The 27,670-nt window shown below is 37.4% G+C and overlaps 1 protein-coding gene across 3 annotated transcripts in view; it reads left to right on the top strand.

Annotated features, from left to right (window-relative positions):
• Positions 1-709: 709 nt before the first annotated feature.
• Positions 710-27,670, top strand: part of BTBD9 (BTB (POZ) domain containing 9) — a 445,323-nt gene continuing 418,362 nt past the window's right edge. Inside the window, exons 1-4 of one of the 3 annotated variants that reach the window (XM_011944428.1) lie at positions 710-903; positions 15,643-15,854; positions 19,127-19,490; positions 20,608-20,872. In XM_011944428.1, coding sequence (XP_011799818.1) covers positions 15,670-15,854; positions 19,127-19,490; positions 20,608-20,872 — 814 coding nt within the window. In that variant the 5' untranslated portion in view covers positions 710-903; positions 15,643-15,669. Of the gene's footprint in view, positions 904-15,642; positions 15,855-17,388; positions 17,685-19,118; positions 19,491-20,607; positions 20,873-27,670 lie in introns of those variants that run through there. The other 2 variants (XM_011944442.1, XM_011944434.1) reach the window with 2 other exon arrangements.

Below are 27,670 nucleotides of genomic sequence, written 5' to 3' on the forward strand. Positions count from 1 at the left end.
ACTAAAACAAAATATGCAGGAAATACACAGATTGCTGTCATTGAGTAATGCATGTGTCCATATGGGCCATATATATATATGCTGTCATTGAGTAATGCATGTGTCTATATGGGCCAAATATATATATTTATTTTTTTAATAAGAGTCTCACTCTGTTGCCCAGGTTGGAGTGTGGCATGATCTTGGCTCACTGTGGCCTCCACCTCCTGCAATTCTTATGCCTCAGCCTCCCGAGTAGCTGGGATTACAGGGGTCCACCACCATGCCCAGCTAATTTTTTTATTTTTAGTAGAGACGGGCTTTCACCATATTGGCCAAACTGGTCTCAAACTCCTGACCTTAGGTGATCCACCTGCCTTGACCTCCCAAAGTTCTGGGATTACAAGTGTGAGTCACCATGCCCGGCCTGAGATTTTAATTCTGACAGTATGACTTTGGATACCCTTTATTGCCTTTCCTAAGACAATCTCTAAAGCAGCACTGTCAAACAGCACTATAATGTGAGATACAAATGCAAGCCTTGTATGTAATTTTAAAATTTCTAATAGCTACTCTGATGAAAAAAGTAGAAAAGACCAGTTGAAATTCATTTAATGTATTTTATGAAGACTAATATATCTAAAATATTACCATTTCAACAACTGCTCAATAAAAACATGTTTTTTTTTTTTTAAGTCTTTGAAACACAATTTATATTTTACACCTACAGCTCGTGTCAATTTGGACCTGCTATATTTCAAGTGCTCAGTAGCCACATGTGGCAAGTGGCCATCATTGTGGCCATTGCAGCTCCAAAGGGACAGGAGAGTTCATGGAAAGTAGCCCTGCATTCTACTGCCTCATGAGCCCAAGAAAGCAAACCTTGCTGAAAATCAGCAGATAAGGCAATTGAAAGGGAAGAAGGTAAGAGTAGTAATTCTTGGGTCTGATAAAATGAGTGCCCCCAGGCCCCTTCATGTCAGACTTGAGAGTGTGGGGAATGGAAAAGAGTTTGCCCTTTTATTGCCAGGAAGCTAGTAAGTTATTTTTTTTCTTTCTAAATTGAGACTGCATTTCCCCACATTGTTACTCATCATGGTTAATTTCCATAGTACTCCATTCCTTAAGTCATCTTGGGAATAAATAGGCATTTGTAGGCTGGCCATCAGATAGTGCAACATTGTTTCTAAGGAAAAGACTTACGAATTCAAAGGCTTATATATAATTTGTTCTTGGAATGTCATTCATTTTTGATTGCCAAGGGAGTGTTTGGAGAAGGAATCACAGTTATCTTTTGCCTATGATCTCTAAGTTACAGCACAAGAGAAGGATAATAAACTTCGTTAGTTGGTATCTGGGTATTACCTGCTCTTTATTCCACTGTGGCTAGGCTGGGCTTGGCTCAGAATAGGCCTTTACTAATTGTTGGCTTGAATATTAGTTGAAGAGCAGACATTCATGAAATGCAGCTATGTAAATCTTTTATTTCATGAGCTTCCATTCTTAAACACTTGCTTTTCATAGGTCCTACCCAGTATAACTAAACTAACAAACTGAGTAACGTAGAAGTGTAGGAAGAACAGAGTCCTGGCCTTCCTGTGTTCTGAAAATGCACACCTATGCACTGTCTAGAAATGCCTGACCATGAGTTTTATATTTTTGTGAATGGAAAAATTGAATAGTGATATGTAGAGATTTTATGGTGTTGCTTCTCAGGATAATACCATTGTTAAGGTTTGTTTATATTCCATTCAAAGTATTTATAGACTTGACAGTTGAAAAAAAAAAAACAAACCTAAATCACTAGAGACTTCGAGAGCAAACACCAAGAAAGGTACAGTATGATAATTAAGTGGTTTTGTAAGTTTAAATATATTTGGAAAAAAATGAGAAACATACAAAGTGTGATAAGGGAGTATAACCTTGGTTAGTAAAGTAGAAATGAGGAAACCAAATACCCACTGAATACAAAGGGAATGGAGAACTTCCTAATGAAAATATTTGATTATAAATAGTTGAGAGATATTTTTAAGATGAGGACGTATATTTTATAATCAATTCCTGAGACTCACATGGAGTCTCACATTTGTGTTTAATGTCATACTTGTTTATTACATCCTTGTGGGACACCAGGAAGAAAGACCTAGTCACTGCCCTCCAGGATTTGCATTTGGACACATATTTAGCTAATTCTAAAAAGTCTCTTGTTAACTAAAATTCTGTCCACATCAGTGTTTGCTCATGTCTCATTGCACTGTTTCTTGGCACAAGTAGGAGGTCATCTATATTTTTAAGAAAATACATTTTAAAGACTGCATCCTTTTGATAAATCTCTTTTAATAATTTCCACTGTTTAAATTTTTGAAAATGTCTTTTATGTAAAAGAGAAATCAATTCTTGTTCTAAAAGAAGGAAACACTTGAGAAATACATGAAGTTTAATCATAAAACTTCCCAATCATTCCCCATCTTCCTACATTCCCACTTCCCTCTCTGGAGGTTACTACTGTAAGCAGTATGATGTGTGTGCTTGGAGTTGTTTTTTCTGTGTATGTTTATTTAATAAATATTTAGGTACCTTCTAGATGCCACGCATGTACATATACATATATGTATTTAGACGCACATATATCCTCACATGTATTTCATATATTTAAATAAATGGATCCTATTGTACGAGGTCTGTTTGCTCATGTCACTTACCATGCTTTGGCACTCAAGTCAGAACATATAGATCTATTCCATTCTTATTGATAGCTATATTGTATAGATGCACTGTAATATATTTTCCATTCATTGTATTGATGGACGTTTAGTCTCCCCAGCTTTTTGCAGTTACAAGCAATGCTGTAATTAATAACCTTATATATTTCTAGAAGCACAATTTCTGGGCCATAGGAAATGTATATTTAAAATTTTGATAGACTGCCAAACTGACCTCCAAAAAGCTGAACCAGTTTATACTTACAACAGTATACTAGAACATTATTTTCTACATACATGATTTTGTTAGTTTTAGAGCTTGAAGGACTACAGAATGTGGCCTAACTTCCCTTTCCCTCTTTCAAGGGACTTAAAATGATCTGCCCAGATCTTACCCTCACAGAACTATGAGCACTTCTCCATTTCTGATCTTTGTTTCTATGAAGACATTGTAGTTTAAGCGCATTTTATATTGCAGGGTTCTACCACAGTGTTTGTTTCTGTCTCTTCTCTGTTGTTACTCAAAACAAACTTCCTTTTCAGTCTCACATTTTCCATTAGTGCCACTGAGTGTCTCCTCCCCTTGCTATGTTGTCTGCATGGAACATCTTTCATTTAATATCCTTAAAAAGCTACCTTCTTTAATTACTTAAATCTCATTTTATCCACAGGGCGTATGGGTTACTTTAGATTTACCATGGCTACAGCAAAGAGAGTATTTTATGAATCTTGTTTCGTTATCAGCGGCTGATTCCTGTTTGCCAAGTAAAACATAAGCTTCTTCGTTTATATACACTCTGAGAAGCTGGCATTTGTCTGTTACAACATTTCTGCTGGCATTTGTCTTTTACAACATTTCTGCTACAATTTGTCTGCTATAATTTGTCTGCTTTATATTTGTCAAATAATGTGATGCCATTTCAACTAATGAAGTCTAGCAACATTTAAAAAATTTATTAACAACAATTCATTTTTTTTCTTTTAGAAATGACCTTCAGAAAGTATTCTGCTTATAAAATGTAAATAGTTTCTCTTCTTCTTGTGTCAGTGTATTTATTTCTAAGGTACCTGCATTGTAAGCTTCTGTTACAAAGGCATAGTTCCAATATCTTCTTTTGATGGGCTATGAGAATTTGTGTCAGTGACATCCTAAGTTGATACTTTAGCTGAGTTGGTCACATACCAGTATCATGACTTGAGGTAAGGAATCAACTGATGAAATTCTAAGGAACAGAGATCAGCTTTGATGCATATTTCAATCATGATAAAAGAAAGAGAATTCAATATTAGATGTGAATTAAATTTGCTCCATGAATGTTGTTCAAAACTGAGGATAGCAGTCTACTCATAAGCTCATCAATTATTCATTAGTGTCTTGAGGGTATTAGTGCACAGAATACAGAAGAACCATCCACTACCCTTTAGAGTTTTTGTTCTCAGAAGGAAAAAAAAATATTCTCTCTTTTTTTAAACTGGGTTTTCTTCTCCCACACTGTAGGTGAAGTGTATAGAAGAAGGTGAAAGGCAGGCCACATATTTGCTTATTCGTGGAAGTTTGTGGAAATATGGTGGTAAAATTAAGTTTGAAATATTAAAGGCTGGCAGTTTTATAGGAAAAGTCTATTTTCCTAATACTAGGAGAGACATGGACTTCTTGGACTTAAACTCTTTTTTTTTGAGGTAAGGTCTTGCCCTGTCACCCAGACTGGAGTGCAGTGGCGTGATTATGGCTCACTGCAGCCTTGACTTCCAAGGCTCATATGAATCTCCTGCCTCAGCCTCCAGTGTAGGTGGGACCACAGGTGTGCGCTACCATGCCTGGCTAATTTTTTGTTTTAAAGAGATGAGGTTTCACTTTGTTTCCCAGGCTGTAAACTCTTTTTGCCTAAGCTTTTTTTGTTCGTAAAATGAAGTTGTTGGCTTGAGTTGTGCCTGTTCCTTCCTTTATTCTTACATACACACTATAGATTTGGATTTGGAAGAATTCTTGGTCAATTCAGTGGCCCCTTAGCTCAGCCAGTATCAATGGCTGTAGTTTTTAGACAGTAACTCTTAGACTGCAAGGGGATACCTGTTTCTGAGTTTCTTTTTCTTCTGCTGCTTCTTTTTTTAAAATCACAGTGCAGAGTGTTATGTTGGAGTTAGAATAAAGTTAATGTTCATAAAACAAATGGGGAAGAGGTTATATGGGGGAAAAAGAGCAAAACACTAGTATAATTTGTGGAACATTTCCTTTAGATTATGTTCTAGAATGGCACAAATAAACTTATAAATCAAGATTTTATTTTGTACAGATTTCTCAGAGTTGATCTTTTTTATTTTACAATTCCACAGAAAATAGCCAAGATACCAGGTTTAACAAACAGTAGTCAAAGTATGCATAGTAGAACATTTTTATAACATTGTACAAATGAAAAGCCAATTTCCTTTACACAGACAATAATGCAAATGTTCACAGTAGCTTTGCTACAAAGAAATTAAAGTGCTGCAATTGATGATTCCACTGCTTTAATGGGAGTTCATGCTATAATAACCTTTATTAATTAGGAAAATATCATATAATTTAAATCTGAGCAAGAATATTACAGACCCATAAGTTGCCACTGAAGAAATTAAACAGAAATGGCTTGTCTTGTATTTTCAAATATTATTACAACTAATAACCTCTGTACTCATCATGACTTTTCATTGCTTTTTGGCTCTAGGTGCATATATTTTTCTGCTCCCTGAATACAGATCATGCAGTTTTCAATGGCTTGGGACCAACAAGGCTGAGAGTATGGAAAAGGATAGTTATGTAATCTCTGAGATCCATAAGTGATACCAACTTCTTAGAGTTACAGTCTATGACTTGTCATTCCTAAAAGTCATCTTATCTTATTTTATGGGAGACTGCCTTATAGGAAGTCACATACTAGAGCAAATGAGAAGTAAGAGACTGAAGGGAAAGTTCGGTGGCTGAATGAGGTAGGTTATAGGTAAACATTTAGAAGTTAGATTATGAAATCTGGTAAGTTTTTGTACCTGATCCTTTCTGAAGGGAAGGAAGAAGAAGAAGAAAGCTTCAGGATTTGGGGGAATTTAAAATCAGAATGAAGCTCGGTGGGGTCATTTGATACTTATTTTATTGGAAGATGCCTGATTTGAATGATTTTGTTTGTTTTTTCATAGTTACTTGGGAAAGGTTGTTTTAATAAGAGATTGAATCCAGAGAGACTGGAGAGTGCTTGAATTGAATAGAAAATAAAAATAATTTGGCAAGTTATAAATTAGGCCTTTTTTTTGCCTTGGGAGTCTTGATATTTTGTGATTAAATAATAAATAATAAAGGAGTAGCTTCTCCCAGCCACCAGAGTTAGTTATTATACAAAGTGAGCCTGGAGCATTTCATAATCTAGAAGAACACTTCTCAAAAGATGGCCCAAGGCTACTGGTCCAAAACATATTGGCAAATAGCAGGAAATCTCAGTCTTTCATTTATGTATATCCTTTGGCAACTTACTGATAACCAGTCAAGTGAAGCATTAAGAGTATGCAAAATGTGGCATACAGAAACTCACATTAGCATAATACTACAGTTTACAAAGGCTTCTAATTTAAGTTTTCTACTAAGAGGTTTGGATACTATGCAATGCATAGCAAGTTTGCAAAGCTCCACATATGAACATATGAACATGCATAAGGTAGAATTACTTTACATTTTAGAAAGACATATATCATCAGTATATGTTGAGTTGAGATTTTCATTGGTTTCCATTCTTAATTTTTTGTTATAAATTACTGTTTAGTCTTTATTTAAATTTCTTATAGGTTGTTCACTTAACCCTGTAGTATATATTGATGCATATTTGTATCAATAGTATTCTTGTTTTGTAACTTTTAAGTAACTAGATTGTACATTGCAGTTCCAATGTGAATTATTCTCTTTGTATTAGCAAAGCACATGTATGTATAATCTTCCCAAAGAGAACTGAAAAATAGCATTTCATTCTTATCACCTTTGGCATGTTTTACCTGGTGTGAAGATAGTATGTTAAAGTTTGAGAACTGCTCCTCTGAGGATTTGGCTGGCAGGTCTAGAAGTCAGAGTCAGAATCATTTCTGGTATCTTACATTCACTTAGCAACGTCTTATAAGTTCAGGACCTTGACAAACCCTTTCTGAATCTGCTACTTATTGGGTATGTGCTTTGACAAGTTACCTAATCTTGCCTGTGTCTCAATTTCCTGTTTGTAAAATGGAAATTTTAAAAGTATCTACCTAATTCAATTCTTTGAATATTTAATAAGATGATATATGTAAAATGCTAGGACTGTGTCTGGCTTGTAAGTAAGTCTTCAATAAATAGTAGCCATTATTGTTAGATGAGAAGTACTTTCAGTGTCCCTACTGTAAAATGGTTAATTTGTTACCAGATTCTAATTTGGTTTTAAGCTTGTTTTCAGATTAAAACATCCAAGGAATATATATTTAGTCAACAAATATTTTAATGCTTTTTGTGTGGAGGTTCATTGTTAATTATATTGTGTGTTTCAAATGATTTATTAATCATTTGAAATAATCAAGAGTCACTTTCTTATAAAATCTTTACTGCTAGTAAGTAGTAAAGTTGTCATATTGGCCATTTTCTTATTATTTGCTGTGTTGACAATGTTATATTATCTTCAATCAGTGGTTTCATTGTGGGAACTTTTTTTATTTTTTAAGACAGGGTGTATTAGGGTTCTCTAGAGGGACAGGATTAATAGCATAGATGTATATATGAAGGGGAGTTTATTAAGGAATATTGACTCACACGATCACAAGGTAAAGGCCCACAATAGGCCCTCTGCAAGCTGAGGAACAAGGAAGCCAGTCCGAGTCTCAAAACTTCAGAAGTAGGCAACCCGACAGTGCAGCCTTCAGTCTGTGGCCAAAGGCCCCAGAGCCCCTGACAAACTACTGGTGTAGGTTCAAGAGTCCAAAAGCTGAAGAACTTGGGGTCTAATGTTCGAAGGCGGGAAGCATCCAGCATAGGAGAAAGCTGGAGGCCAGAAGACTCAGAAAGTTGGCTGTTTCCCTTCCTGCTTTTATGCTGGCAGCTGATTAGATGGTGCCTACCCAGATTGAGGGTGGGTCTGCCTCTCTTAGTCCACTGACTCAAATGTTAATCTCCTTTGGCAACACCCTCACAGACAAACCCAGGAACAATACTTTGCTTCTTTCAATCCAGTCAAGTTGACACTCAATATTAACCATCACACAGGGTCTTGCTTTGTCACCCAGGCTGGAGTGCAGTGGCATGAACATGGCTCACTGCTGCCTCAACCTCTTGGGCTCAAGCAATCCTCCTGCTTCAGCCTCCCTAGTAGCTGGGACCACAGGTGCACACCACCATGCCACGCTAATTTAAAAACAAAAAGTTTTATAGAGAAGGGGTCTCACTATATTGTCCAGATTATGGGAACCTTTTTATAATTCACTTCTCATTTTGTAAGAGAGAATTTTTAATTAAAACTAGATAACATTTGGAAATTTCACTTAAGCAAGCACATGTTAACTTAATACTTCCCATGCACAAGTAAGGACACTACCTTCAGCCCTGCCTCTTTGTGGAATTCCCACTCTTCTCTCAAGTTACCTATTTATTTTATGACACAAATTACTGTTTTTGACATGTAGATCATGAGAAGGAGGCAGTGCTGTCCACTTACTAAGAATTAGTAAAGCTGGCCGGGTATGGTGGCTCATGCCTGTAATCCCAAGCACTTTGGGAGGCTGAGGTGGGCAGATCACCTGAGGTCAGGAGTTTGAGACCAGCCTGGCCAACATGGTGAAATCCTGTCTCTACTAAAAATTCAAAAATTAACCAGGCATAGTGGTGTGCGCCTGTAATCCCAGTTACTTGGGAGGCTGAGGCAGGAGAATCACTTGAACGCAGGAAGTGGAGGTTGCATTGAGCTGAGATCACGCCACTGCACTCCAGCCTGGGTGACAGAGCAAGACTCCCTTTAAGAAAAAAAAAAAAAAAATGAATTAGCAAAGCTGATTTTTATTCTCATTTTTCTAGGTTAAAAATTAATACCAATCCAGGCATGGTTGTGTGCACCTGTAGTCCCAGCTACTTGAGAGGCTAAGGCGGGAAAAGCACTTGAGCCTGAGTCTAGCCTGGGCAACATAGCATGACCTCATGTCTAAAATACATACGTACAAACACACCAGTATAAATGTTAATGTTTTCTTTCCAAATTCCTGTGGTTTGTATTGCAGTCTCCCTGGAATATGAGCAGCCCACTTTGGAGAGCACATAGCCAGTTATTTGGATATTAACCCTTACTCTCATATAAGAATATAACTGATAATTTTCTGAGTTCTGTTCATTTAGTATTCTATTTAGCATCTTTGTGGTTGTTTTGGTATGGTACTTATGGAAGTATTTGACTTTCTAAATCTCATAAAATCATGGCCTGGCCTATGAGTTTTAGAATTTACTTGTTATCTAGTCCTACTTTCCTTAGTAGACAATGAGTTCTTCAAAAGTAGAGACTTCCATTAATCCTTGTGTTTCTGTCGCCTAGCACTGAGCCTGTATTGTAGAGAGAGCTCAATAAATCTTTAATTGAATGAATTATATACATATTCAGAAACTAGTTTGGCCATTGGCAAAGAAGTGGAGAATCAATGTGGTAACTGGAAACTGGAATTACATGCATGCTCAATAAAATAATCTTGTCAAATATGTTTTATGATACCATTCTTTAGTGGTCAAACCTGAGCATATTTATAAACATTTATTTGCAAACATAAAATTACAGAAATGACAAGACTTTGGAGCTTAACTGGACACTCAAGTCTTTCCCAGAGGAAAAGGTATGTCAGGAATCCTGTCATGTGAACTCCAGTCATGTTCTTACATAGCACTTTACGAACTGAAGGATAATTCTCTTCTGCAAGGTTTAGAATTGGGTCTGCAAAATATCAGAGTCAAGGTTACCTCTAGCAGCATGGTCAGTCTTCACCTGTTTCCTTAGACTTTTGGATGACAAGGGTAGAGTATATATCAAGAGAAGTGAGTATCCTTCCTGTGAGAAGTAGAATGTGATTTTTTTTTTTTTTTGGAGAGTGTTTAAGATGCAGACAGGACATCATTTATCTCCCCAAGCGATATTAATTTAGAGTTTAAGGAATACTCCTTCAAATTACATACCACATGGGTACCAAGAGCAGAAAGAAATTGCTAAACCATATGCTTGTAAATGCCATCTCTTTCCTCAAGAGAAAGATCATTTATATTTTGCAATTAAAGAGCAGAAGGTCTTTTTTCCCCATAAAGGCTTTTCAGTCAGGAAATACACCGGGCAGAGAGGACTTCCCAGGGGAGATTCATACAGTGTTCAAGGACTCTTTGGCATCTCCACCTTGTGGAACTTTGCTCTTTGACTATTTCCTGATTAAACAGTGGAGAATAAACTTTAATTCTAAAAAAATGTAGTTAGCCCTGGTTAAAGTAAAGTTTATAAACAGTTGTATAAGTGAACTTTAAGTAAAGAATTTGATGTCTGGGTCAACTTGGTTTTTTCCCCCTTAAGGGGCAATTATAACGTTACAGCACTGTGAACTACATATGGTACTCTCAGTTTATTGACGGACATTGTTTTATTATTTTGGTTAGAACAAATGGGTGTTGGTTTCTTACTGCATAATAAGCAGGCAATAACCCTCAGGATTTTAGTACTGCTGCTTAAGTCATTTTTGATTTTTAATGCATTTGAATTCATGAAAGTTAACTAGCCAAGAAAAATAGTATAGTTTCTATACTACCATCCTTGGTAAATAAATTCATATGAGGTCCCAGAATCCAAAACTAATAATTGTATATGGTACCATGAAAGGTACCGTTTCCTGGTTGAGATATTCCTGTCCTCTCTCAGTGTAAGTCCTTCTTCCCCCTGCCTTTCCTACTGTTCTTACCCCCACCTTGAAGGAACAGTTTGAGTGAATAGATTACCCTTGCCCTATGCTGTGAGGATCAGCAAGTTTAGACTCCAGGACAGTAAATAGGGGCAAACTGAAGAACACTTTGCATCTGGGAAAATCTGCCTTAAGTCTAGAAAAAGTCAGACGGAAACTCTCTCAGATGAAGATCTTCAGTTGGGAAATACCAGATGCAGTGTCCTAGTGGTCCATGCTCCCCAAGTATCTGATTTACCTGTCTTAGTGTAATGAACTTTTTTTTCCCTTGCTGGTTTTAGTGTAATGAACTTTATGTCCTTGCTTTCAAGTTGTTAATTAATTTTTCTCTGCGGAGATAATACATAGCCCCTCTGCTTGCCATTTCTGTCTTAGTCACTAAATCAAGTTCTATTGCTTATGGCAAATCCAAACACTTGTTACCTCATATACAAAGCAATTTATTTTGTAATTTTGTGGGCAAACTTACTGAAATATTTGTTTATAGTTTTACTACAAATAAACATTATAACATTTGTAAACACTACAGAAGTATGTAGTGCACTATGCAAAATTTTCCCACAGCCTCAGTCTAGTGACAACCCTTGGTTAACAATTTGATGTATATTCTTGCATTTTCAGTGTATTTTTTTAAACAAGATATTTCACTATACTATTGTTTTATAGATTGTCTTTTGTATGTAAATACACATACTAAAGATTTTTTCCAGTTCATTAGTATCTAACTTTATTCTTTTTAAATCATTTATAATATTTCATTGTATAGACATATCATTATTTGTTTAACCAATTCTCTTTAAATGGGCCTTCAGGATTTTTTCCAGTGTTTTTGCGTTACAGAAAGTGCTGAAGCTGACATCTATATACATTTCATTTTGTACTCTTATGTGAATATTCAGCTTACTTTTTTCCAAATGGCTAGCCAATACCTTTTATTGAAAAAAATTCCGTGTTTTCTCCCATTTAATTGAAATGCTACATTTATATAAATGATGCTCCTAGACTTACAATATGGTTACGTCCTGATAAACCCATGGTAAGTTGAAAATATGGATCTTTTTATAATATTGGATCATTCTATCCCCAAACAACTTATGTCTCTGTATTTTTCTTAAATCTTTCAGTGGAGTTATATAATTTCCTTACATGTCCTATGAGTTTATTATTACATGTTACCTGTGTTTTGCAGTTATAAACTGCAGATCTTTTTACTAATATTTTCTAGTTGGTTGTTTATGGCATGGAAGAATGCTAGATGTTTTCATATAATTCTTTTATGTGGTCACTTTAGTGAACCCTCTTATTTTCTCTAGTATTTTTTCAGTTGATTCTCATGGATTTTTCATGTGGGCGGTCATTATCTGCAAATATTGATTTTTTTTTTCCTCTTTGTTTCCTAATCCATTTAACTTAAATTTGGTTTTTGTTTTTTATCCTTTTGAGACATGTTCCTGCTCTGTTGCCCAGGATGGAGTGCAGTGGCACAATTATAGCTCACTGCAGCCTTTAACTCCTGGGCTCAAGTGATCCCCCTGACTCAGCCTCCCAATTAGCTGGGATTACAGGCTCATGCCACCATGCCTGGCTAATTTTTAAATTTTTTTGTAGAGACAGGGTCCTGAACTCCTGGTGTCAAATGATCTTAACATCTTAGCCTCCCAAAGTGCTGGGATTACGGGCATGAGCTCCTGTGCCTGGCCAACATTTTAAAATACACATAGGTAGACTGAAACTATCACTTTGTAGATAAACTATCCCATTGGTGAAACAATACTCATTTTCTGCATAAAACTGTGGCATTGGTAACTTTGTTAGTACCTTTGGATCTTTGCAATAAGATTCAAATTAAATTATATCCTAAATGAATATTTTCTGTGGATTTTTTTTTTTTTTTGTATACTTGTACACCTGAGCAAGGGATGGAAACCTACAGCAGTAAGAGTCTAAATCAGTGGCTGTTTTTCCAGGTTGCTTAGTAGAATCACTTCAGAATGGTGATTCCAATGCCTGGGCCTCATTCTAGACTAATTAAATAAGAGTTTCTGATGAGTGGGACTCAAGCATCTTTTTTTTGTTGTTTTTAAGCTCCCCATGTGATTCCATTGTTGGGCAAGCTCACTGAGAATCACTAGTCTAATTAAAATTATTTCTGTATGCCAATAAAATTGTGTTTATTTTATCCTAAGTGGCTATTTTCTGTACATGAAACAGTTTCATGTTTCCATTTGGACAAACATAATTAAAATGCAAGTTTAGCAAAATGAAATTAGATGTATTGAGAAGTAAAGCTCCAGAGAACTTATTATGGTAGATATATACATATGTAATATTAATGTTTATGATATATCAGTTTAAGAATTATAAATTTCCCTTCTGAGCTGGTTAACCAAAAATCAATCGTTGTTCATCAAGAGTCATTTAGTAAGTAATTTGAGTATTAGCCATGACCTGAATTAAATATTAAGAAAATATACCAGAAAATATATTTACTGGGTATACACACTGCATTTTTTTCAGCCAGGAAGAGTGTTTTGTTTAGAGTCATGGATGATCATTGAAATATTGGATAGTGATGTGAGTTTGTATTAAAGAGGTTTTGAAGTCAGGTTCCAGTAGCTTTCCGAATTTCCTGGCCAACACAGGAAATGATCATAGGAACATCAGTTGGGTAACCCAGCAGGAAACAAACAAAAAAACTCCCAGTCTGATCCTTTGCCTAGAGTACAGTCAGTCCTTGAGGTCAGTCCTTGATCACGGGGTAGGCCAGGGGCTAGGAAACTGTGTCCTGCAAGTCTAATCTAGGTCTTTTCTAGAAATAGCTTTATTGGAGATAGCCATGTTTATTCATTTTCTTATTGTTTATGGCTGCCTTTAGGCTCCTACCATAGAGCTGAATCATTTGACATAGATTGTGTAACCTGCAAAGCTTTAAACTATGTACCATCTGAACCTTTATAGAAAGTTTTCCAACTCCTGTATTACACTGTTGTTGTATATACACATTAAGACTATTGTATCATACATTACTTGTTTATACTCTCCAATAGATCCTCTTAAGCTGAATTTGGTCTTTCATACACAAGTGACTAGAGATTATTCTGTTTTTAGGGCTTTCAAATGGAGGCTGCAGTTGAGGGAGAAGGATTTCCCTTGGCAGTTAGGGGATTATCCTGCTAGTTCTCTGATGTTCCTACTATAGGGAACTAGGATTTTGCTCACTTACCTGGGGTAGTTGTTTTCTTGCCTAGCTCATTTTCCATGTTCTTCTGCATCACTGCTATTGCTCTTTCTTTTGAGGGTGGGTGTATGGTACTAAGTTAACTGAAGCACGCAGATTCGGAATCTGGTCCATGAAGATCTTCCATTGCAGTCACAAGAGAGAAAGATCATTTTTCACACACCTTGCTAATGATCTGGATGTGGGAGTTTAAAGATTAGGAGCTGTTCAACCTTTAATTGTGGTTCAAGTGGAGAACTCAAAAAGGTGTGGAGGTCTAGCAGAGAAAACATATCTGGCTCAATTTCTCTAGTCTCTGATGCAGCGGAGGGGTAGCTGGCTACCTCTGAGCTAACAACCACCTCTTCACCTGGGGGCATCTGAATGCTAGCCAAGGCTCTGACATACTTGTCGGTTACTTACACTTATCAAAGCAGTACCTTCAATTAGCTGGCCATGATGGTATACACCTGTAGTCCCAGCTACTTGCCAGGCTGAGGTGGGAGGATCACTTGAGCCTAGGAGTTCCAGGTTACACTGAGTGGTGATTGTGCCACTGCACTTCAGCCTGGGCAACAGAGCAAGACCAACTTTTTTTTTTTTTAAATACCTGCAAGTACATTCAGCATTAAAAAATAGAAACATTTTACGCTTTCTAAGACTATAACCCCCCCCACCCCACCCCCGCCACTTTCTTACATGTAAAGCTGTTAATCATGTTTTCCCTTTGATTTTCAGTTACTTTTGTAGAAAGGCATTGCATACAAAAGCAAAGAAGGTGCCTGGAAATGAGACAAAGTGTAATGATGTTCTGGTAAACACTGACAGCCTGATCATCAGAGCAACAAGTTTGGAGTAGAAGCCACAGTCTTGAGAAAACTGTTAAGAGTTACTCTTCTGTTGGATGTGGGGAGCTTAGGACGCTACTGCAAATGTTCATTAATAAATGTCAAGTTATTTTTGTGACTCCAGAAGATTATTATTATTATTATTATTTTTGAGATGAAGTTTCGCTCTTGTGGCCCTGGCTGGAGTGCAATGGCACCAACTTGGCTCACCGCAACCTCCGCCTCTTGGGTTCAAGCGATTCTCCTGCCTCAGCCTCCCGAGTAGCTGGGATTAGAGCCTCCCACCACCTCACCCAGCTAATTTTGTGTTTTTAGTAGAGACAGAGTTTCTCCATGTTGGTCAGGCTGGTCTCAAACTCCTGACCTGAGATGATCTGTCGGCCTCAGCCTCCTAAAGTGCTGGGATTACAGGCATGAGCCACTATGCCCGGCCCCAGAAGATTTTTTTTTTAAATAAAATATTTGAGATGGTTTCATACCAAAACTTCTTATTTGAAATCTGATTATTTCACTTATTCTGTTAGTAATTTAGGCCTAGATCTATGCCTGAATGACTTTTCTATTGGATATAATTGTACCCAACCTTACTCAGTATATCTCTGCAAAAGAGAAGTTATTCTGATTGTTGATTTTTCTTTTCCTAAGGTACTGTAAGGAATATGGGACTAGTGTTTGGGCTCAGTTTTCTAGACGGATGGCTCCAAGTGCTGTTAGTGTTTGGAGACTGGCATTTTTGCTTTCCTAGTGTGAAGAAGGGAGTACAGTTAAGGGAAGCAGGCTGAATTCCTTCTCAAAATAAATGGGTTAATAAAGATACCATTGATTAACTCTCTCATAGGAATTTTTGTAAGCACTTTAAATTTTTACTTAGCTATGTTTATGGTATGTGATTTTCTACGTGTACTCCCCTCCCCCCACTAACTCTCATTACTTCTTCATATGATAGATCAGCGACTATCATCTGTTCCACAAGATGAGTAACAGCCACCCTCTTCGCCCCTTCACTGCAGTGGGGGAAATTGATCATGTGCACATTTTGTCTGAACATATTGGTGCCTTGTTGATTGGGGAAGAATATGGCGACGTCACATTTGTTGTGGAAAAGAAACGTTTTCCTGCCCACAGGGTAATTTTAGCAGCCAGGTGCCAATATTTTCGGTAAGTGTGTAATACTTTTTTGAAAATTCAGTTCACTTGTAGAAAACACTGGCATTTTCTGCTCTGTGAGAAATACATCATCAAGTATAAAACAAATTCTCGCAGTCCCTCAATTCAGTATCTATAAAGATTTCATCCTTGTAGACTTTGTTATTTTTTGAGAATCACCTTTTCCTTTAGGAGCCATCTTAAAATGAAAGGGTTGGAAGGTTTCCCAAACCAGATAGTGCCCAATCAACCATTTTTCAAGGTGTCAAGAGTGTTTCTCAGGCTGAGTCTTTGTTACCCTCACTTTCTCCTCCCAATAGATGGCTAATGGGACTAAAGCTTCTTTTTGTATAGGTAGACTGCCCTGTGGACCTACTAATGGACACATATACCACTTGGTTTGGGACTCCTGAGGTCTAGGACCTGTTAGTAACCCAGCAGATCTAAGACGTGCACTTGTATGCAGCTGTTGTTGGTTACTTGGGTCCTTAATTTCCAGGGTTATAAATCTTAAGCTGATCTTTAAGTACTCTGCATTTTACCTAATATTTGTCAAAAGGGAGTCATCACTGAATTACTGAGTGAGTTATCATTTGTGTGTGATAATGGATCTTTTTCTATTTTTAATGATAAAGATGGTCCACAGAGTTATAGATTTATCTGGGAAACTTGGTATCTGAAATGGAAATTCCATTGGCTTAGAGAAAATTTCAATTACCTTCTAATGATAACTGCAGTCTGGCTTTTATAATCAGAATTAAGCAAGACAGCAACACCTAGAGTCAGACACGTTGTGGTAAAGTGTGTCTCCTGGAAATATTTACTGTGTAGCTAGAGCTCCTATGGTTTTTCATGAACTTCCAGTTTTACACATATAAAATGCCACTGTGGATGAAACCAGGAGCCTAGAAAAGTGAGGAGTCTGTTAAAAGTTCTAACACTCTCCTATTCTTCCTAGTGGTCAACTCTACCAAGGCATCTGACCTTGGTCTAGCCATTATTTGTTATCATCTTCTGTCCTCTGCACACTTTTCCTTTTCTATTTCTTCCCCCTTTTAAAATTTCGGTCCAGTCATTACTATTAAAGTATTTTACAAGAATCCACTTTTTATTAAGTCAGAACTTCTCGGCCTGTGTTTATTATTTATTAATACAGTATACCTTGTCCTCTTTTAAAAATAATTTGAAACAACTCTATGAGGGTTTCTTTTAGGTGATTAGTATATCCTTAAAAGAAACTCAACTACTTTTAGAAATTTGAAGATTGTATTGAGTGAATGCAATATACTCCCCCCACTTACTGACCTTGTTCTTGATGTCTTTGTAGATATTGAACCTTTGTAATATTTGCTGGCTCACTAAGCTAAGCTCAGAGTCTACCTTAGACTACCTTAGAGCTAAGCTGTACCTCTAAGTCTACCTTAGAGCTAAGCTCAATGCTGCCTTAGACAGATTCTCAATGCTGACAGTATTCATGTGCAAAGGAACATTAACTGTCAGCTGTCAGAAGAGGCCTAAGTGTTGTCATAATAGCCTATCAATTCCCAGATAAGGAACTGTATAGGAGGAAACTCTTCATAGTAAACATTGAACCTCTGTGCTTGTCTCCTTGTTGAAGTTGGGGGTTCGTATTTACTGTTCCAAGGGAACCTCATCAAAACCACTTTTAAAGCATTGAGAATCCAGGTCATGGATCATACAGGATTGGGGATAAGTCTTGAGGTCTCCTCAAGAAGGAGAAGTTCTTTAATTTGGTAATTTTAGGGTAATGGTTGGATACTCTCTGGATTAATGGAAACCTTCAAGGGCATTTTTAGGCAGAGTATATAACCCAGTGAAGAGGTATGCTCAGAATATTCATGAATCTTTTCTGGGTGGTTTCAACTGTTTTCCTGGGGCAAGCAAGAATGCTAGGTCCTGGGGGAGGGTGGGACAAGTTCCAGGTAGGTAACCCTGAAATGCTAGTCCTCCTCTGAGAATTTTAGGAACAGAGAGAATCTCTCTCTTGCTTCCAGTCTCCTCCTCTCACTTTTGCTTCTTTTCTTTCTCATTCTGTATTCTTCTCTCCCTTTTCTGCACTTCTCCCTTGTCCTCTTCGTCCTTTCTTTCCTGATAGGTTGGAAGTTTAATGGGTTCATATTGTTCCTCTTGATTAATAGAGGTAGAAATTCAAATTCATTACCTAACTGGATTGTCTAGTTTTCATTTTTTTTAGATAAGCAATAATGTAGGGCTTTTTGTTTAATCTGAAAGGAAAAAAAAATCACTGTAATCCTATCAGTAATTTCATTTTTAATTTATACAGTGATAGATGAAAGTCTTTGTCTCCCAGCCATCTAATATCATTTCCCAGAAGCAAGTGATGTTAAGAGTTTAATATGAATTTCCTGATTTTTCTTGATTTAAAGAAATATCTGTATAGACATATGTGCATAAACATGTAAATATGTGGTTATATACTTTTTTCATGCAGTACATATGGATCTGCAATTTTACTTACTCGTCTGCCTATCCTGGACATGTTTTCAAAACAGTACCTATTGGTCTCTCTTGATCTTTCTAATGGCTGCATAGAATGCGTATAGCACAGTTTTTTTAACCATGTTGCTGTTGATGGACATTTAGATTTTTTCTAGTGTTTCAGTATGTTTTCTTAAACATTTTTCTTTACTGTATTACTTCTCTAGAATTGAGTCCTAAAAGAGAGATTACTGAGTTGAAGGGTATACACATTTTAGGTTTGACTAGATACTACTAAATTACTTTCCATAAAGGGCTGCCCATTTATACTCTCAAAGCAGTGTGTCAAAGAACCTGTTTTTCCATTGCTTTTGCAGCACTGATATTAACAAGCCTTTTGATTTCTGCCGGTCTTACCGGGGAGAATGGCATCATATTAGTGTTTATTTTTATCTGATTATATCTTTTCCTACAGAGTTTTACTTTTTAAACTGCCTTATTGACCTTTAACATCTTTAGACCAACTTCATTGTGCCTCTCAAGAGATCACTCTCATCTTTCTATTTAATATCTGTCACATATCTTGAGCTTTCAGAGTATCTCATTAGTTCAGTGGTTTATAGAATTAATTCAAACAGTTTTGAAATCATTCCTCTTGCTTCCTTTAAAGAACCATTTTAAATGACTATTTTGCATTTTTTCACTTGGATCTTTGTGTCATTAAACAAATTTATATTTGCATAATGTTGATAACTGTTATTTCCAGTATTTTGTAGCAAATCCTCTTTGAGAGTTTCTTCATGTGTTTCTTCCCTGATGTGCAGAGCATTATTGTATGGTGGAATGCGAGAGTCTCAGCCTGAAGCAGAAATTCCTCTCCAAGACACCACTGCAGAAGCATTCACAATGCTACTCAAATATATCTACACTGGGCGGGCAACGCTGACAGATGAGAAGGAGGAGGTGCTGCTGGACTTTTTGAGCCTGGCTCATAAATATGGATTTCCAGAGCTAGAGGATTCTACCTCTGAGTATCTCTGTACCATACTGAACATTCAGAATGTCTGCATGACTTTTGATGTTGCCAGTCTCTACTCACTTCCCAAGTTAACTTGTATGTGCTGCATGTTTATGGACAGGAATGCTCAGGAGGTGCTCTCAAGTGAAGGTTTCCTCTCCCTTTCTAAGGTGTGTCATTTGTCTACAAGTAATTTATAGGCAGCATTGTTTTATTTATACCTATACCATAGAAGTATAGTAGTGGACTAAGAATAACTAAAAAAGAAACCATTGGTATCAAAGAGATTATCTGATCTGGCCACTTGCATCTAGCTACTAGGACTCTAGATCATAAAAGAGAGGGGCTGGTTGGTTGTGTTTTCTTTTAAGGTTCTTCTGGTAAGTTTTATGTGCAAAAGAGACTGTGCTGCTGAGTGGTTGTTTTCAATGTAGTGACAATCAAATAGGGTCCGTTTTGGTATTGCATACTACCTTTTGGTTTTGTTTTTCTCTGACAGAGAGTGTGACTAATAATTCCTTAGACCAAGCAGGCAAATTCATAAAGGAGATCTGATGCATCATTTGATGTCTTTAAGTCACTGCTTTCTTTGCTGGCTTAAAATTCAGTGTTATAGCTAGAGTAAAACTGTTTTGCTCAAATCTTCCTTTGAACTCTGAATGGCGATTGTCTCTACATTTCCCTTGTTGTGTTCCTTCTAGAACCTGGATATTTCTAATGAGAAAACCTATTGAAAAGCTACATATCTTGATTTGAGTGTAAATTAAGATCTGTGTTATCCTATTTCATTTTTTTATACTGAATTTTTAAAGACAATGATCTTTGAGGGTTGCACTATTATTGCTGGAGGTCAGTTTGGAGATCTGAGAGCCAAAAATATGGTAGTGAAGTAATACTGTGCAACAAAATACTTTGAATTTTAAATGCCAAATATATCTTTCTAACTTAACAATGTACACTCCCTTGAAGAATCTGTATGTATTGACAGCTTTTCACTTTGGCTTTTTCTTTTTGCTGTTTTTAAAAAGATGAATGCAGATGTGTTTGGAAAGATTAAATGTTTGATGTAGTGGTATAAGATACCTGAGCATAAAAGAAAGGTGCTACCATCCTGGTTGTTTACATAGCCATAATGAGCTGGAGGCTATGTGGCACAAAGCATAAGGGAAGGAGAGGGTCAAAAAGAGTTAATTGCCTAAGTTATGCTTGTTCTGTAAGCTTTTACTGATTGATCATGCAATGGTTGAACATCATATAACTGAAATTTTACCTTTTTATCCTTTTCAGACAGCACTTTTAAACATCGTGTTAAGAGATTCATTTGCAGCTCCCGAAAAAGATATTTTCCTAGCCTTATTAAACTGGTGTAAGCATAATTCAAAGGAGAATCATGCTGAAATCATGCAGGCTGTACGTTTACCTCTCATGAGCCTCACAGAGCTTCTGAATGTTGTGAGGCCTTCGGGACTGTTGTCTCCTGATGCCATCCTAGATGCCATTAAAGTGCGATCTGAGAGCCGGGATATGGACCTCAATTATAGAGGCATGCTCAGTAAGTACCTGTCTATCCTAAACTCACCAAAAAGCTTGGTGTGCCTCTGATGCCGTTAAAACTGCAAAACTACTACAGAACTGTATAATGCGGGTGTACATGAAACATGTCCGTTTATGAACAGCTAGCTTTGCTTCCTATGGAATGTCTTTCTCTGTCATTTTCCTATTAATTCCTCCTGGGATTGATTAGCCTTTGTAGACCCCAAAATAGGTGTTTCTTGCCATTCCTGGACAGATTTCTCACCTGCTCCCCAGAATGTCAGAAATGTACACTTTCCTAAAAAGCTGCTTCTCATGTTAAGAACTTTTCTTCCTTCCTCCATCAAACAAATACTGAGTAAATGCTATATACTTATTATTTTGGGTATCAAGAACATGGAGATTCTTTTTTTTTTTGAGATGGAGTTTCACTCTTGTTGCGCAGGCTGGAGTGGAAGGTGCAATCTTGGCTTACTGCAACCTCCGCCTCCCAGGTTCAAGCGATTCTGCTGCCTCAGCCTCCTGAGTAGCTGGGATTAGAGGCACCCACCACCACACTTGGCTAATTTTTATTTTTAGTAGAGACAGGGTTTCACCATGTTGACCAGGCTGGTCTCAAACTCATGACCACAGGTGATTCACCTGCCTCAGCCTCAGAAAGTGCTGGGATTACAGACGTGAGCCATCACACCCGGCTGAACATGGAGATTCTAAATAACAATAATAATAGCTAACACTTATGTAACATACATACATAGTGTAGCTAACACGATACTTATCACCATTAATGAATTTATAGCAATTAACACTTACAGAGTGCATAGTATATATCAAGAACAGGTCCTACATGACCATTTAATTCTCACAACTCTTTGAGGTATATACTGTTATTGACTCCATTTTACAAAATGAGGAAACTGAAACAGAGAAGTTAAGTAACTTGCCCAAGGTCACACAGAAAGATGGCAGAGCTGAGAGTCAGACCTATGTAGTTTGGCCCCAGAAGTTGTGTAATTAACCATTAAACTATGCTGCATAATTGTTAAACATAGTCTCTGCCTTTGATCCTTTTAATTTCATTGTGGAAATAAGACATAAACTCCCATGAAAAGTTAAATACAACAATATTCAAGGGAGTACATGTTATAGAACTTCAGAAGAAAGAAGTGGCTTGGAATGATTGAGGGATATTTCATGGAGGTTATGAAGCTTGAGTTGAGCCTTGACATTTGATTTGAATAGTATAAGAGTTGGGTAAATTTCAGATGGGTAGAATCATGAGGTTAATAGACAGAGGTTAGAGCATTTGAAGAGACCATAAATAGAAGAGCTTGATTAGAGTAGAAGGCTTTTATTGATTAGTAGCAAAGAAACTATGTGAAGGTCAGCTTAGGCCAGTTTATGGAAGTCTTTGAAAATAGATTGGAATCTCCCTTATATGCAGTGCAGAACCAATCTGAGAGAGGGAGAGTGGCATGCATACAGTGTTGATTTTGAAAGACTGATCCATAGTGCTGTATTTGAGTATTTAGAATAAGGGAAAACTGATTCAGGGAGACCAGTGAGGAGAGTATTTAATCTATGCACAATTGATACTACCTTAAACCAGATTGGTGGCAGGGAAAATGGAAAATAATGAATGATTAGAACAGATACTATGGAAAAAAATAGATCTTGGTGATTCAAATAATTTAAATTTGGCGATTAAGTTTAGGAAAAAGTTACCATTTGTTATCAAATCTAAGAAGCCAGAAATTCTGAGGCACCATTATTTTATGTTCCACTAAGAAAAGAAACAATACTGCCAATTAACTGTGACACACTATGATGTCTGCATCACAATTTCTGAAATTAAAAAATTAGAACACCAGGTGTGTCCATAATGAAATACAGTACAGTACTTCTTTGAAGAAGGTGGTGAGCTTGTTTTTAGATTGAGTTTGAGGGTTTTGGGGACATGCAGGTTGTAAGTTCTGTCCCAAGCTCGTCATTTCCCTAAGTGATGTCTTCTTGATTGTGCCTTTAAACACTCTCTTGAAATACTGATTGATCTTAAATAGATGTTCTTAACAGAATTCTCTCCTGACTTATGAGGTCTAGATTTCTTTTCACTGGGCATAGAAGAAGAAACGTAGGTTTTGGCCCAGACAAATTTGACCTCAAATCCTGAATTAGTTACTTACTAGTTGTGCGATCTGGTATTAAATTATTAAGGAATCTTACCTTTTACGTCTCCTAGCATTGTTATGAGACTTAATTGAAATAATGTGTGCAAATAATGTGTGTAAGATCAATATAGGAAAGCATTGTTACCATATATCATTTTGATGTTTTTTTTTCCTCTGTACATCTGTGTGAGAATTACCACCTTGATCACATTGTTTTAGACATTTTTGTTTACTTGTCTTTGTTCCTTTAAGGCAGAGATGATCTTTGTAGGCCTTATTGATCTCTATATCCTCAACATTTAACACACTAAATAGCATATGATGGATACTTGGTGAATGCTTAGTGAATGAATGCAGGGAGAAATGTCTAATAGGAAGTGGGAACACATTACTGTTTAGGAACAGTCAAAGCTGGTGATAAAAGAGTTGAAACCTGAGCTGCTAGAGTATAGAGAAAGAAGTAAAAATCAAAGTCTGAAACTTGGAGAAAATCTATAGCCAGGGGACTTAAGGTAGAGAAGGAAGAAGGAAGACATTTGGTAGAAGAGAGTTACAGAGGACAGCCAGAGGAGAGAGCTTTCATATGGATTCAGTGGTCGGTGGTAGCTCATGATGGGGAGGTCAAGAAAATTGAGAGATAACTTTTGGATATAAACCGTGATTAGTTGGTAAGTAACCTGGACAGATGATTGGCTGCCAGGGAATTAGGCCATGGATGTTTGAAAAGATAACAGAGATAACATATTGCCTCTCTGATTTGTGAATTGGATTGAAAGGTAGTAGAAACATAGTATGGTAGCTAGAGAGATCAGGTTAGGAGAGGTCCAGGAAGAAATCAGAGGTGCTAGAGAATGGTACTAGTTCAGTGTCAGCCTTGGATAAAGTGGGAGGACAGCAAGTGAAAAGGTAATAAGATGAGTAATTAGTGTTAGGCTTTTCAAATTCTCATGTTGGATCCTGTCTTATATAAGCTCCTTTCCCTCTCTTGCTGTACATTTGATTTGAAGTGCTGAAAAGGCCCTAGAACTGGATTCATTATAGGGATAATCTTGGGACGTGTTTGCAGGAGTGAGGATTTCTTTTGGACATTTCACATGTTTACTGGTAGCTTGGAATTGATCAACTGGTCAGTATAAGGGTATTACCTGGGTTACAAGAAACTCGTGAGATTAGTTGCGAAATGGAGAACTTAGCCAGTTGAGTCACTCAGTTCTGAAATGATAAATATGCAGATTGTTGTTCATCAGTGTTAAATTCTTCGCTTTGGAGTGAATGATGGGGAGCTCAAGGAAGAGATTATGCAAATGTTTGGGAATCCTTTAACTTCTAAACTTGAGTAATGATTAAGTAACAGTCTGTTTTTCCTGACTTTTAAAGCCAGGAATAATATGAATAATAAAATCAGTAATATAAATACAAGTAATATAAAAACAGGGAAGCCTTACACTTCCCTGTTTTTTTGATTCAATCATCTATATTAATCTATCAGTCTTACGTTTTACACATAACATCTAGTCATATTCTCAAAGGTCTCTACTTTAGTACATCATGTTAATAGCAGAAAGCCAAGTAAGATGATTAAACCTTACACTAGCATTTTAATATCCTCTGTACAAGGGAAGCTAGAAAGTCAATCACTTTACACACATGTAAGAGTAGTGTTCCAAAATAACTAAGAAGATGCTACATTTTTAAGCAAGGAGGAAAAACTTTGATTTTGGTCTTTGTGTTCCAGCAAATTATACTTTCAATTAACAGCAACAAAGATATCATAAAAAATGCTCTGCTTTGAAAATTTCTGAACTTCATTACAGATTAAAACGGTATTTTGGAGTCTTTTGGGAGGCCAGTGGCTAGCAGCTACATTAATTGGTGTAGATGAGCCTCTGTATTGATAACCAGGTCCAGGTTGGGGATAGCCCAGACCAAAGGGAGGACATATAAGGATTAGGCCCACTTGGAGGAAGGGTCATGCTACTTACAGGAAGTGAAATAAAACCTGGTCTTGGTTGATAGGCCCAGGCCCCAGGTTGGCTTGGAGCCATTCCAGGTTGAGAGGCAGGGGCCACAGTGTAATTAGTAGGCTGAGAAGTTTAGGAAGTTTGCGCAGGATAATTGCTTGCCTGGTACTGTGTGGTGGCTGAGCAGGCAGTTGTTCAGGCTGACCAGAAAGGCAGGAGCTGGTGCCTAGGTAGTTGGTTGTTGGCCATATCCTTGGAACTGCTGAGGTTGTTTAGGGTCCATTCTGCTGACTCTGGCTTGTTGAATACTGAATCCCATACTGTTGAGGCTGCTGAGGTGGAGCCTGTAGCCGCTGCGACCATAGCCAGCCTGTTGCTGGTACTGTTGGTACAGCTGACTTTCAGTCTGACCTGCTTGTATTTTAGCTTCTGTATATATGGTGGTTGCTGTGGCTGAACTCCTGATGGGTGAGCTGCTGCTGAGGAGGCGGTGGCAATGCTGTCAGGTGTTCCTGAACAGTCTTTTACAGGAGCACTGGGTTGCCCTGAAACCTGATCACCTGTTAAGCCAGACACCGACGTAACATCATTTTTTATTTCATCTTGGTTTTTTTAAAGGGTCAAAAACGGACATACTTGCTGCCATAACCTGAATATACTGTTTTCCAGAAGAATCCAAAGAAGCAGGCTTTTCTTCCCTATCATTTTCAGGAATACTGGTGGAAGGTTCTGGTTCTCCAGGTGGTTCCAAGCTATCCAATTAAATGATTCACTTTATTTCAAAGTTCTGTCAGTTCTCGACAGAGATATTTCACCTGACTTGATTCAAGGGGGTCTTCGTTGACCATTAACAAATAATGCCAGTTTCAGTGTCCTACTGCACTGAATTGCAAAGGAAAGGTCAGAACTATCAAAAATTGTTATAAGATCATCATCTTTATCATTGTACTTTATTGTTACTTCGACATTGCTCAGAAGCTTTCCCCTGAAAACTCGTTGCATCATTAGCACTAATTCATCGTAAGTAATATTAATATCTTCATTATGGATAGGAATTTGTGGAATATCCTCCCCAAGTTGAGCCTTTATGATTAGCTTCCCACTTAGGTTCAACTGTCCATTCATGGTGGACTCCAGGATGTTCTGTATATATAGCCCTAGAGAAAGAGGGCTTGTGGAGGCCACCGCCGCTGCCTCTCCACAGGTCTCCACTGACTGGGCCGACGCCAGGCCGCCAGACTGGGGTGTTGAGGGGAGTCTGTGGTCACTGACCCCTCGGTTGCCCTCCATGGCCACTGCACCTCACTTGTAGGCTCATATGGGCCTGCTCAGTCACCAAAAATAAGTTATTTTCTAAGTAAATGTTATTTTATTTATTTATTTTTTTTGAGATGGAGTCTCACTCTCTCACCCAGGCTGGAGTGCAATGGCACGATCTTGGCTCACGGCAACCTCCACCTCCTGTGTTCAAGTGATTCTCTTGCCTCAGCCTCCCAAGTAGCTGGAATTACAGGTTCCACCACCACACCTGGCAAATTTTTGTATTTTTAGTAGAGATGGGGTTTCACCAGGTTGGCCAGGCTGGTGTTGAACTCCTGACCTCAGGTGATCCACCTGCCTCGGCCTCCCAAAGTGCTGGGATTACAGGCGTGAGCCACCGCGCCCGGCCAGTAAATGTGACCTTAACATTCATGTCATTGTTTTCTTTTATCAAATTTCTTCACTGTTAGGGGAAAAAAAGGATTATTTCAGAAGTATTCCTGGGCTGATGACTTGAAAAGATAGGTCTGTTTATTTTGAAGTTATTGACAGAATTTGGTTTTGCTGTTGTTGTTCTTCCCTGGATATAGATTCTGTGTCTTTGGGGACTTTTCATGAAGTGTAGAGAGGTTTTATCTTGGGACTGGGATATAGAGGTTAATGCTTTTTCTTTGAATTTATTATCATTGGTTACTGTAAAGTTTAATTCTTAGAGCTGCATGTCCTAAGGCTTTTACGAAATTTTTTTTCCCCCTTTAAAAAAAAAAAGAAGATCCAAACAGTCTTTTAAACTTATCTGTGATGGTCTTTCTGGACAGTAGTTTAGACTAGCTTTATGCATATGTAATGATGAACATTTTTCTATACAGCTGGGGAAAGAGAATTAACTTTTTAATGAAATTTTTGTTTTAGGATATTTGAACTACCTGTACCTCTGCCAAACATTTAGCTTTGTCTTAGCTGTGGAGATATTTCTATCTATCCTAAAAGTTGGTGCTTTTTTTTTTTTTTTTTTTAATTAAGGCTGAGTTATATTTCATTCTGTATATCTCAGGTTTTAGATTTGGGGAAAGAGAGTTATTTCTTGTTTTTGCATGTTTATAGTAGGGAGCATATCACAAATTCTATCCTCAAGATATCTTTATTGAATAAGAAGTCAATCTGTTTGTAGGACTGCTAAGTTACATTATTGGTTAATACATAAATGTGCTTGCGTGTGTGTGTGTGTGTGTGTGTGTGTGTGTGTAGTCTGTCCTGTTTACGCTGTACCTATCCCTGTAGTTTCCTCAGACTGAGGGAGCTTGCAACTGTGATGTGATGTTTCTTGGTTTGTTTGCTTAGATTGTTATACTAGGTTGAGCTTTTTGAGTAATATAATTATGTTGCTTTGCCTTTGTTTTTCAAGCACCTACCTAGCACAGTGCCTGA

This window comes from Colobus angolensis, unplaced genomic scaffold (genome assembly GCF_000951035.1).
Source record: "Colobus angolensis palliatus isolate OR3802 unplaced genomic scaffold, Cang.pa_1.0 Scaffold105, whole genome shotgun sequence".
NCBI lineage: Eukaryota > Metazoa > Chordata > Mammalia > Primates > Cercopithecidae > Colobus > Colobus angolensis.